This window comes from Mus musculus, chromosome 6 (assembly GCF_000001635.26).
Source record: "Mus musculus strain C57BL/6J chromosome 6, GRCm38.p6 C57BL/6J".
Lineage (NCBI taxonomy): Eukaryota > Metazoa > Chordata > Mammalia > Rodentia > Muridae > Mus > Mus musculus.
Window position 1 is genome coordinate 29,569,283 of NC_000072.6, and position 13,282 is coordinate 29,582,564.

The following is a 13,282-nucleotide window of genomic DNA, read 5'->3' on the forward strand; positions in this document are numbered from 1 at the left end:
CTGAACAAAATGAAAGTATCTATGCTCCCAAAAAGGCATTTGCAATTAGAAAGGCAGCTATTAGCTGAAGGTGAAAGTCATCTTTTAAAGAATCTACTTCTTTTATTCCCCTATCTGCAGCACCTAGAACAGTACCTGGCACATAGTGGGCACTCAAGAAATACTGCTTAATGCTTTAATGAATGAAGGAAGGAACCCAACAACTCTCATAGACCACTTCTATTAGCTGTTATCCTCCGAAAGATTTCCTATAGCTGGATAATGGAAACTTTGTTTTTTTGTTTGTTTTTGGTTTTTTCGAGACAGGGTTTCTCTGTGTAGCCCTGGCTGTACTGTAACTCACTTTGTAGACCAGGCTGGCCTGGAACTCAGAAATCTACCTACCTCTGCCTCCCAAGTACTGGGATTAAAGGCGTGCGCCACCACGGCTTGATAATGGAAACTTTGAAAAGTTGAGGTATACCGGCTCACTAACTGAAAGAGCCCAAGAAAACACGCTGCAGGGGCCACTAAGGTGCTCTGGAACAATGGGGGAGAAATGTAAACTAACCAAACACTTTCTACAGTCTTGTAAATTTAGCACATTCATCCTTCTACTAAACTGGGTTAGAAATACAGCAGAGAAGATGTTCCAGTCAGAATTTAATCCAGAAATGAAGATGTTTAGAATGAAGAGATCCAGGATTACAGCATGAGCACACCTACCTATTACTAGGTTTATTACAGCCTTTAAATGGGCAAAACCCAAAACCAAACCAAAATCCTGTAACCATACGCTGGCTTGAAGTGAAGAGAAACAAGTAGTTATTCTCTCACTGATGCCTTAAACTTCCTATGGGCACTCAGCCAGTTATAGGAGTCTACCTATCCTTTTCAAATCAACATCTACTGGGTACATTAATAATGATTTTGGTAACCCTCAGGCCATCCAAGAAGGTTCCAAAAGATAACTAGTTTAAGTGCAAATACTACAGTAAGTAATTAAGAAGAAACACTTCTATTAGAAAAAATAGACCTAAATCATCTCTTCTTGGGTTGGAAACATGTCTAAGAGTTCACAGACTAGGCCCTGAAAGGTAGCTAAGAAAGAAACACTGTGCTTTTAACAGGTACCCATTTGCCTTAACCATCTTTCCAAACAAGGTCCTAAATAGAGGTGGCGTGTAAGTAACTGATCAAAATCCAATGCAACTTTAAAGTTATTACATCAGGGTAAAAACTCAGGACACAAGCAAACCACTTAAGAACGCTGCCATAATTTTCCATTCTAAGCAATTACAACTCAAATTTAAATAATTTACAATTTCTCAATGGTAATAACAAAAGTAACAACTGTCATTTAGAATCTCTATTCTTTTAGGTGAAATGGTACTATTGCTCTCTGCCTCTACAACCCATAGATTCCCTAATACAGAAAGAGAACAATATAGTTAAAAAGCTAATAATAACGTTCCCAATCTCATTGTTTTTAAGCAAATATCAACAATTTAACACTCTAATTCCTTGATCACACCCAATGTCACAAATGGGGGGAAAAACAAACAAACAGTAGAAAAAAAGTTTAACTCTAGAAAATGTATTAAAATACATCGTCATCAATGTAGGCTACCCTGCACTAGACAGAAGTTGGAAGACTGGACAGCAGCATAGAAGTTGTGATACTTTCCAATAATATATCATAGAGAAATATGGTATAAATCTCCTTTCTCTTACTATTTAAGAGTTCCCAACAAAAGACTTAGTAGACACTCACGGATCCACACTCTTTGCTATAGCAGCCATGATAAAGAGAACCGCTTCTGTCACCTCCCAGGGTGGGTTGCCTTCCTTCAGAGTAGAATACAACTAGAGAAGAAGAGGTGGGTTACGGATCCATTAAAGAAAAACAGAATTCCAAACACAAAACAAAAAATGTTAGTTCAAAGAAATCTGGTTTTTTGTTTTTTTTTTGTTTTTTTTTCGAGACAGGGTTTCTCTGTATAGCCCTGGCTGTCCTGGAACTCACTCTGTAGACCAGGCTGGTCTGGAACTCAGAAATCCTCCTGCCTCTGCCTCCCAAGTGCTGGGATTAAAGGCATGGGCCACCACCACCTGGCTGATGTTCTGGTTCTTAATTTCCCAGATTATATCCATGTGTGGAACACAACTAGGTATTAGGCCAAACAAAATGTCTACAATCAAAAATAAATAACTGTAAAAACAAAGCAAATTTCTGCAGTCAAAAAAAAAAAAAAAAAGGAGAGAGAGAGACACTATAAAGGAAAGCAAAATAAACTCATATTGTATTACAGAACTTTCAATGTAGTATGTATTTATATCATTTCACAATTTCAATTAATGATTTAGCTAGCTTGTTTGCTTTCATTTTTGCCAAAGAACATCTTGTAAATCTGGAGTTCCACAAACATACTGGGCAACATTGACAGCTTATGTAATTAAATTCAAAAACATCAAAATTGAAGTCAAAGACACACAGCCAGTGAGAAAAAGAGCTGAAATCTGAGTATAGGTCATCTGCCTACTAAGTCTGTTTCCTAAGAATCTCCATAGTGGATTCCAAAGACATGCTTTGTAATGAAAAGTTGTAATTTCCTGAATGTCCCCTGGGTAAGATTATACACAAGTTGTATATACAAAATGGGTGTCAAACCTTCATCTTCCCAATTTTTCTTACATTATTTTGGTGTCACTACAACACATCATCCAAACTGTCACACCAGAACTCATTAAAGTATGATCCAGCAAGACAAAAATACCTGATGTCATTCTAACATTAATTAAGTGATGTGGAATGATGATAATGACTGCAACCTTATGAGGTCAAATGTCACTTATTCATCACCAGGAAACCACAGGACTGTGACTCTAGTAATATCCATCTCTGGAATTAAGCTACACAGGAATCTAACTATGAGCCAAGGAAATACCATAGAACTAAAGATTTGCTAGGATCAAAGCAGGAAAACCTGCCCATTTTCCCCAGTGGGTCCAAATCCCTGTAAGTTTCCTGGAGATTTTCATATTTATCAGCTGCACACATGGAACAGCTCTTCTCAGTAATAGAATAAACCATAGCTGAATTTATCTGTCCATGACATATGGTTTATCAGACCCTAAAGAAACACTGCTACTATATGCCAGGCAATGTGCTAGGCACCTACGTATCTACCATCTCATTTGGCCACCAAGCTTGGGAGAGGTGGGGGGAAGATGGAACATTTACAGAAGCTATAGGATAGAAGCAAAATAAACATGATCGATGTGATCACTAAAACTGGCCCAAGGATCTCCAAATGAACTTACCTGAGCAAAACACTCCATAGATCCAATCAGGAAGATCAAGTCCTTCACCAGGTCTGACACTCTCATTCGAAACTCCCCAAAGTCATCGGTCTCTTCAGGAACTCCCTCCTGAAATTCAACAGAATGTAACGCCTGTTCAAAACTCCCCAAAGCTGTTAATTCCCCTTATAGAATCCATAGAGAAGAAAGTCATTAAGGAATCAAATGCCAATGAAACAAAGTCTGAAACCCCAGCCTATTGCTCCATCATAATAGAAGGTCAAGTGCTCCCCAAGTGTGTTGAGTCGAGTCTATACTCCACGTTCCCATGATACTCCACGTTCCCATGAGAAGAAGGCCTTCAGCTTACATGTGACTATGTACGTCTATTTTTCACACCTTGTTTGTTGTTAATAAAGTCAGAGATGAAAAGTGACTGTAAAGAAGTGGTGAAAGTTACAACCCTAGCTAGAAGGTCAGAGCTCCTTAACACTGAACAAACAAATCTGAGGCTTTCTTCTTCTTCAAAATCTTAGAACAAGGTGGGCGTGGTGGCACACACCTTTAATCCCAGCACTCGGGGGGCAGAGGCAGGCAGATTTCTGAGTTTGAGGGCAGCCTGGTCTACAGAGTGAGTTCCAGGACAGCCAGGGCTATACAGAGAAACCCTGTCTTAAAACAAAACAAAACAAAAAATTCTTAGAACAAAATAACAAAAAATCAATCACTATCACAGTAACTTCACAAAGAAAATTTTAGATTTTAAATCCTATCCCAATGCACCTTTTTTTTATCTCTAAAGGCATTACCAATTATATTTGAGACAGTTAAAGGCAGCTATGAAAACGTTAGGCCATAGAGACCCAGTATCCATCCTTTAGTACCATTGACAACTGCTCATTTAGTTCAGCCTCCTTGCTTTAGGAAGAAGAAACTAAAACGGAGGAATGAGGAAAAAGAATGGCTTTCCAGATGAAACAATGAATAAAATTCAAAAGGACTATAAATTTTCAAGTGTAAAAAAATTTGTGGAGGGAAATGGTGTCAAAGAACTGGCAAAGAGCAGTGCTCACACTTACTTAGTGTTGCCCTGAACTAGAGCGGCTTGTGTGGAATATTCCAACAACTAGGGATCCCCAGTTTAGAAAAGTTCAGAGACTAGCAAGTCAGATTCACTGTTATAAGCAATTAAGTTTACTCCAGGGGCTAGACCACAGCCACTCAACAACCAAGCAGAAAGGTCAAATAACGGAGACATAATGTACAGAGGCCTTACACAAAGAAGGTGCAAGAGTTTTCCCATGAATTATGCTGTGTATCTAATATGTTTTCTTCTAAGCAAATGTCTATATATTTTCTTTTAAATTATTAAATGACTATAATATAAAGAAACTGTATACATACATGGAGAGAAGTGATAATTCTCAACATCTTTACACGTGGTTTTTCATTTTTCAATCTTAGTTTTTTTGTTTTGTTTTTTTAAGATTTATTTATTTATTATATGTAAATACACTGTAGCTGTCTTCAGGCATACCAGAAGAGGGAGTCAGATCTCATTACGGATGGTTGTGAGCCACCATGTGGTTGCTGGGATTTGAACTCAGGACCTTTGGAAGAGCAGTCAGGTGCTCTTACCTGCTGAGCCATCTCACCAGCCCCCAATCTTAGTTTTTAACCTAACCATGTATCCTACACTATTAAAAACAAAGTAGAACATAGAAACCGATGTGGTGGTGCATACCTGTATGTAAGCCCAGCAATCAGGAGGCTGGAGTTCAAAATTGGCCTCAACTACATATCAAATCACTGTCTCAAAAACAAACAAACAGATAAAGCCAGGTGTGGTGGCACATGCCTTTAACCCCAGTGTGTAGCAGGCAGAGGTAGGTGTATTTCTTGAGCCTGAGGCCAGCCTGATCAAAATAGTAAATTCTAGGCCAGCCAGCACTACACAGTGGACCCTGTCTCAACACAAAGAGAAACAAAAAACCAAGCAAACCACCAAGGGTCTGGGATGCACTCAGGTGAGCACTGGTTTAGCATCCTCAGGGTCTAAGTTTTGGCCCTGGCACTACACAAAAACAAGAAGGCCCAAGCAAACAGTACAGAATTCCACACTGATTTTTACCACTTATCCTAACTATTACTACTGCAGAAGTTATCACTATTAATTGTGGTAGAGTGGTTCACCAAGTTTCTGAACATAGGTAATCATTTTCTATAACATCATTACAGCAAATTCCTATAAACATTGCTGGCTCAGTAGGAACAACCTTTCTACAGAGGTCTAATTTTTATTATACTAGTACTGACTTCTTCGCTGTAAGCTAAAGTGGAAAAAACCCAAAAAGATTGTTAGATCTGTTACCTAATTTCCCCTCCCCAATTTTTCAAATTAAACCAAAAGGTAGGAATTTAAAGTAGACAAGGGTGCTTACATGGTCTGGTTCCAACTGGCAGTGTCGAGCCAAGGCATGAAGCAGCCTCTGAATGTACGCTTTGAAGATGCTGTGAATAACTTCATCATTGGTTTTGTATAAATGTTCTCCTAGTCGGTACCAAAAGTTAAAGGAAATTTCTACTACCTGTTAGGTAAGAAAGAAGACGGTTTATTTGTGGAGGAAAAGAAGAGAGGAAAGAACAGTTTCGTTACTATTTACCATACAGGAAGGACATACACTCTTCACTATTCCACAACATACGCCCACCTCGTCGTTAAGAACCTTCTCTACGCGGTTACAGGTTTGTTATGTTTCCTCCTAAGTATCTTCCCAGTAGGCCTCAACATCCAGTTAGATGACTAGCTTTATATTCTATTTATTTTGGGGAAAACTTTTCCCAAAGCATATTAAATGCTATAGAAAACTAAACATGTGTCTTCTAAGGCATAGTTTCCCCAAACTTCTGGAATGTTTAATTATGCTCACATCAGAAGACTTCTTCCCAGGCTAGCCAACTGTAACTCCTTACGATCCTACACTCCCACTCCTCCCCCACTTTGAGAAAAGGTCTCATGTAGTCAAGGTTAAATTCAAAGTCACTAAGTATCTAAGAATGACTCTGAACTCCCTATTCTCCTGCCTCCTCCTCTCAAGTGCTGGGATTCAAGGCATCATGCCCAGCCCTCATTTGGCTGTTTTCATGAATATGAGTGATGGTAAATAGAAATGTAGGGAAATCAATGACCACTAGCTTCCAAACAGGGCTACTTCAGAAGTGACGGCTAGCACATAGGGCTATAGTGTTTTAAATTTTACCCAATCTGCAACTCCTTGGGAGATTCTGTAGATAAGCAAAAAGCACCTGCTTGTGCTGAGAACCACAGGAATGAAAAAGAACAAGCATAGAACAACCTGATGTCGCTCCTTTCCATTAAGGATCCAAAGAAAAGCTGTTTAAAATGAAATGCAACCCAAGACACACACACACACACACCATTTTTTGAGGCAAGATTTCTTTGTGTAGCCTTGGGTGTCCTGAAACTTACTCTGTGACTAGTCTGAAACTCAGAGATTCACCTGCCTCTGTTTCCCAGTGCTGGGATTAAAGGTGTGTGCCACCACTGCCCAGCTGTTATTTTTTTTTTCCTTTAAAAGTAAACACGATTGGGGTTGGCGATTCAGCTCAGTGGTAGAACGCTTGCCTAGCAAGCACAAGGCCCTGGGTTTGGTCCTCAGCTGGGGGGGGGGGGGGGGTGGAAAAAAAAGTAAAGACGATCCAAAGGTTCATTTTTATTATGTTTATGTGTACATGGGGGGGGGGGGGAATAAGTACAGGTGAGTGCAGGTGCCCAGGGATGTCAGAGGTATCACATCCTGCTGGTGCTGGAGTTACTGGGTGGTGGTAAACCACCAGACACGGGTGCTGGAAACTGAACTTGGGTTCTCTGGAAGGGCTGTATGTGTGCTGTTAACTACTGAGACATCTCTCCAGATCCCTTTATTATTTCTAAACTTTTTTTTTAATTATTATTTATTATATGCAAGTACACTGTAGCTGTCTTCAGACATACCAGAAGAGGGCGCCAGATCTCGTTATGGATGGTTGTGAGCCACCATGTGGTTGCTGGGAATTGAACTCAGGGCCTTCAGAAGAGCAGTCAGTGCTCTTAACTGCTGAGCCATCTCTCCAGCCCCCCCACCCCTTTATTATTTAAGAGATAAAAAGGAAGTATAATTTCTTGAATAAAGAACTTTCTAAAACTCCAGGAAAAAAATAAATTTCTTACTTATGTTTATGTGTATATATGTTTTGTCATTATGTGTGGCTGTGCATCATGTGAATGCAATGCCCATAAAGGCCTGAAAAGGGAATGGATCCCTAGGGACTGGAGCTATATTCTAGTAACTTGGGTCCCCAGGAAGAATAGCCAGTTCTTTTAACCACTAAGCCATATCTCCAGCCCCTAAAATCTAGGACATTTGTAAGTAGTATAGCAGTACATGCCTATTATCTGAGCACCTGGGAGATGGAGACAGGATCCTTATCAGGCTTGTTCGCCAGGCAAGGATACACAGAAGCTCTAAAACAAACAAATGGAAGGGCTGGCTGGGGATGTAGCTTGGTGGTATCAATTTGTCTAACACATGCAAGGCACTGAGTTTGATCCTCAGCACCACAAAGGGGTGTCTTTAAGAAAATTATGATTTTAACAAATATAGCCTCCATGTAACCCAGGCTAGCCTGGTGCTCACAATGCAGCCCATGTTGGCTTCAACTCTTTTTTTTTTTTTTAAATTAGAGTTCGAGACCATAGTCTTTCACTCTTTTTTTCTTTTTTGATTTATTATATGTAAGTACACTGTAGCTGTCTTCAGATGCACCAGAAGAGGTCATCAGATCTCATTACGGGTGGTTGTGAGCCACCATGTGGTTGCTGGGATTTGAACTTCGGACCTTCAGAAGAGCAGTCGGGTGCTCTTACCCACTGAGCCATCTCACCAGCCCTTGGCTTCAACTCTTGATCCTCCATCTAGGCCTTCAAGTGCTACAATGATGGGCATTATAGGCATGTGCCAACATATCCAACTCATAACCCCCCCCCCCTTTTTTTTTTTTTAAAATACAGAGACAGGGTTTCTCTGTATAGCCCTGGCTGTCCTGGAACTCACTCTGTAGACCAGGCTGGCCTCGAACTCAGAAATCCACCTGCCTCTGCCTCCCAAGTGCTGGGATTAAAGGCGTGTCCCACCATGCCTGGCTTTTATTTATTTATTCATTCATTCATTCATTCATTTTTAAGGAGTATTTTTTTTAAAAAATGAAACTCCCTATGTACACTAGATAGCCTTAAACTCATGAAGATCCTCCTGCGTTTGCTTCCTGAGTGCTTTGATTAAAGGCATGTGCCTGGTAAAAAAAAGGAAACTTTTCAAGACAGGGCTTCTCTGTGTAGCCTTGACTGTCCTGGAACCGGTGTGTGTGTGTGTGTGTGTGTGTGTGTGTGTGTGTGTGTGTGTGAACAGTGGAAAGATAATAGATTTTCCTTCTGTTAGAGTCTGAGTCGACTACACCAGTCAACATTGACAACCAAATATGAAAACAAAACAAAATAAACCAGAACCCAAACACGGTTTTTTAAAATATCCCAATCATGGGGTCACTAAGATGGCTCACTGGGTAAAGGGACATGCTGAGTAGGCACGTTCAATTCCTGAAGCCACCCTGAAAGTAGGAGAGAACTGACTGTTGACACTGCCTTGCTTCACACTCACACTAGCACGTGTGCTGCTCCCCAACCCCACATACACATAATGAAGTTGAAAAAAATAAAGTAAATCCAGATGCAACTCTCAGATCACATAATTCAAAACAAGACTCTAGTTTCTCAACAGGTAAACAGAATATGCTATATATAACCAGAGAATAACAGCCTTAACACAGTATAGATACTACCTCATACTGAGGGTGGCCTGCACAGATAAGAAGCAATTCCAAAGTTCGAAGATCTCCCAGACCTTGGCCTGGAGTACAGACAATTTTTTCCAGGAAAGTTTCACATAGTTCGGTGAAAATTCGGCAGTAATTCAGAACTCTGTGGAGGTGGAATGAGAGTACCAGGTCAAGAGTCTGGGCTTTACATACTCATAGTCAAAGGAACTAAGGCTCCTGGCTGAGGCCCATCCAGTGAAGAACTCACTCTGGGTACCATAATCTCTGGGGCAAATGCTTGTGCTTAGGATATTCACATCTATACAGATAAATATATAATGGTAAGCCGATTCATATTCTCTATAACAAATGTTTGAATAAAAATTCCAAATTAGGGTTCTGGAGAGATGGCTCTGTGGCTAAGATCACTTGCTTGCTGGAGGGCTTGAGTCTGATTTCCAGTACCCTCATAAGTTGGCTCACAACCTTCTATAACTCCAGCTCGGGATCCAATGCCTCTGGTCTTTGCAGACACCTGCATTCATATGTGTGTGTGCGCACACACATACAAAAGGACAAAACCAAATCTTAAAAAATCTAAAATTCCTAATCAGACATTTCAAAAATGTTTATTACCTTGGTCGTTTTTGTTAGGTTATATGTCTCTCTGTGGGTATACGCATGTGTGAATGCAAATGTTCATGGTACAGAGCACTGAATTCCCTAGTGTTGGAATTATAGGCAGTTGTGAGGGTCCAGACACGGGTGCTAAAAGCCAAAGCCAAGTTCTCTGCAGGAGCATAGCCCATTCTTAACCACTCAGTCATCTCCCCAGCCCCTCAACTAGATGCTTTAAAGTTTATGACTATTTCTTATAGTCTTCTCATTTTAAGAGTTAAGAAAATACAATCACTAACTGGTAGTAATTAATCCTCTCCCAGATCCAAGATGGCACTTCAGATAGCATGCACTTTATATTCACAAAGCCACAGAGAATCAAAACACGATGGGTGAACTAACAAAGATTTGAAAAACCACAGGCTGTAGGTAACCCAGAGCTCCAGACTCCAACAATTACTCACTTGTCCAAATCTTCCCGTGCCACAGCCATATGATATGCAGTCTCCAATGTCAGGACTCCCTGAAAAAGCTGCATGGCCAATGGCAAGTTAGTCTCTACATTTTCAATAGCATAGAGAGCTGAGCATACACAGTCTGAAGCAGCTTCGTGTAGGTTAGATGAGGTCTTATCTTGTTGCTGGAAAACAGAAGGAATGCAGAAGCAGAAATCAGAACCACTGCAGTCCAAGGGAAACATTTAAACCTTCTTCTGAAAACTGTTTTGTGCTGTCTTATGAGACAAGGTGTCCTGTAGTGTAGAGTAGTCTTGAAGTTACTATGCAGCAACTAGCCTCCTGTTTCTCCTGCCTCTACCTTCCCCGTGCTAGGATTACAGAAATGCATGCCAGTGTGATCAGAGTACATTATGAACAGCCCCATAATGTCAGACCTCACCATGACATCATCTTCCTTACTTCCAGACATGCCAAGAAAATGAAAAGTCTTTTTTCCTCAATCAGACTCATATAAAATTTTCTTTTTATTTATTTTTGCCTGGTTTTTGGGAGATGAAGTCTCACTGTGTAGCCTTGGCTGGCCTGGAACTCACTACATAGACTAAACTGGCCTTAAACTCACAAAGATCCAAAGTAATTGTGTAGCTTAAGCTTTCTTGGAAACACAGCACTCTGTCTCAGCCTCCAAAGTACTGGGATCACACATAAGAGCCACGATGCCTGGCAGTCACCAGATTATCCCCACGCTTCTGTTTATACGATTGATTTCTTCCATGGATGATGGCATGCTTCTGCCGTCTCGTCTTACCTTGAAATCCATTCTCTTTTTAAGTACTACTTAAAACGAAAGGACTCAACAACTCCGAAAGGCTCATTACATACCAAAGTGAGATCTCAGAATACCAAAGTGAAGTAGAGCCTCTTAAAACTTCAGGGGTACAGCTGGGCAGTGGTGGCATACACCTTTAATCCCAGCACTCCAGAGGAAGAAGCAAATGAACCTCTATGAATTTGAGACCAGCCTGGTCTACATAGTGAATTCTATGACAGCCAGGGTTATACAGAGAAACCCTGTCACTCACTCACTCAATCAATCAATCAATCAATCAATCTGGGTGGAGAAGAGGCATAACATAGAAATGAAAAAGTCTCCCAATTTCTCGTTTATAATGACACATGCTAGCATATAAGAACATAAATATTTGAAATTTTGAAGAAAAGAACAATGGACCTAAAACCACATCTACCTAATGAATTAATAAAAAATGAAAACTACTTCTTGCTGGGTATCATAAAATATACTAATAATTCAAGCACTTTAGGAGGATGAGGCAATAGGATTACTACAAATCCAATATCTTCATGGGATAGAGTAAGTTCCACGTTAGCTTTGACTTTAAGCAAGTCTCAGAGCTGGTAAGTGGCTCTGTAGATAAAGGTATCTGGCTAGCCTAACAACTTGAGTTTGATTCCTGGAACCCACATAATAGAGATAACAACCCCTCCATAACTGTCTTCTGACATGCACATACATATAATAACTGATTTTTAAATGCAATTTTATAAATTGTAGTGCTCTTAATCCTAGCACTTAGAAGGTGGAGGTAGAAGATCATGCATTCAAGTTCAAATGAGTTCAAATACAGTAATAACAAAACATGCAAAAACCTGTTCATTCTCTGTGTACATTTTCTTTGGAAATTACGAGGAAGTTCAAAAAGTAAGTTATCAACCCAAAAAGGTAGTAAATGGAAATCTAAGGATCATAACTGGGGAACAAATCTAAAAAATTTGTAAGAATAAGAATAAATCAGAGGGTCCAAGGAGGAACCAACATGGTAGCATAGGCTCCAAGGTCAGCACTCAGCAGGTGAGAGCAGAAGGATCTTGAATTTGAAGATAACCAGGACCACACAGAGAGCTGTAAGCCAGTCTGCTACAGAGTTGAGACTGTCTCAAAAAAAATTATAGGAAAGTACAAGAAGGTAAACTGCAGGGCTCTTATTTACCCATAGAACTGAGAGCGCCTGTAAATTTAGTGAAGCCATCACTTTAAGTCTTTCTCGATTAACAACAACAAAACAGACTCTGAAGTTGGAAAGCTAACATGTAAATCATCTCAATTTTTAGTATTGTTTTAAGATTTATTTTTATGTGTACGGTGTTTTACGTGTGTGTGTGTGTGTGTGTGTGTGTGTGTGTGTGTGTGTGTGTGTGTGTGTGTGTGTGTGTGTGTGTGTGTGGCATGCCCTCGCCAGGTGCCAACAAAAGCCAAAAGATGTCAGACCCCCCAGAAATGGAATTGCAGACAGTTGTGAGCCACCATGCAGGTGCTGGGAATCAAGCCTGCGTCGTCTGGGAGCAATCAGTGCTCTTAACCACTACATCTCTCTACCATCACAACCACCCCTGCTTTTAAAGTAGCAAGAGTAAAGACATTTTATTAGGAAAAGAAGGGTGGGGGCTGGAGAGATGGCTCAGTCAGTTAAGAGCACTGACTGCTCTTCCAGAGGTCCTGAGTTCCCATCAATCTCAACTTCTCCTTACGTTAGTCTTAAGACACACACAAAGTGCTTCTCTCCAACAAAACACTGAGGTGTCCCAGAAGGTTGGTTATTAAAAGTGGCAATGGCAGGTGCAGCCTTACTTACCAAGACCTCAAAAAGGAGTGCTAATAACTTATTATTAGCCATGAAGTTACTGTCCAAAACCCCCAAGTTAAACCAACTTCCCAAACATCGGAAGACCTTCATAAGCATCTTCTCATCGGTTCCTGCTTTCTCTACACATGTCATCTAAATAGAAGAGAAATATAGTTAAAAATATCTTTATACTTAAGTCACCATTAAAGGGAAGTTTTATAAAAGGCATAAAACAAGTCAGACCAAAAGTCGCCACTCACTGCCTTTATCTGAGCCTTTGTGCTAGATTAAGCAAAGTAAAACACAATGCAACTTCTTCAAGACGAGAATGTTTTAAGACAGCTTATGGGCCGTAGGCTTGAAACATCCTAGCTGCCATGAGGTTCAAGACACAGAGAGGAAAGAGCT

At 40.3% G+C, this 13,282-nt stretch overlaps 1 protein-coding gene across 7 annotated transcripts in view; it reads right to left on the minus strand.

The window, feature by feature from the left end:
- Tnpo3 (transportin 3) overlaps positions 1 to 13,282 on the minus strand; it is a 69,032-nt gene that overhangs the window by 28,456 nt on the left and 27,294 nt on the right. For all 7 annotated transcript variants that reach the window (NM_177296.5, NM_001347079.2, NM_001361290.1 and 4 more), the window contains 6 exons: positions 12,884 to 13,027; positions 10,239 to 10,414; positions 9,181 to 9,319; positions 5,724 to 5,870; positions 3,304 to 3,411; positions 1,754 to 1,845 (listed from right to left, as the gene is read on the minus strand). In NM_177296.5, the coding sequence (NP_796270.2) occupies positions 1,754 to 1,845; positions 3,304 to 3,411; positions 5,724 to 5,870; positions 9,181 to 9,319; positions 10,239 to 10,414; positions 12,884 to 13,027 (806 nt within the window). The remainder of the gene's footprint in view (positions 1 to 1,753; positions 1,846 to 3,303; positions 3,412 to 5,723; positions 5,871 to 9,180; positions 9,320 to 10,238; positions 10,415 to 12,883; positions 13,028 to 13,282) is intronic.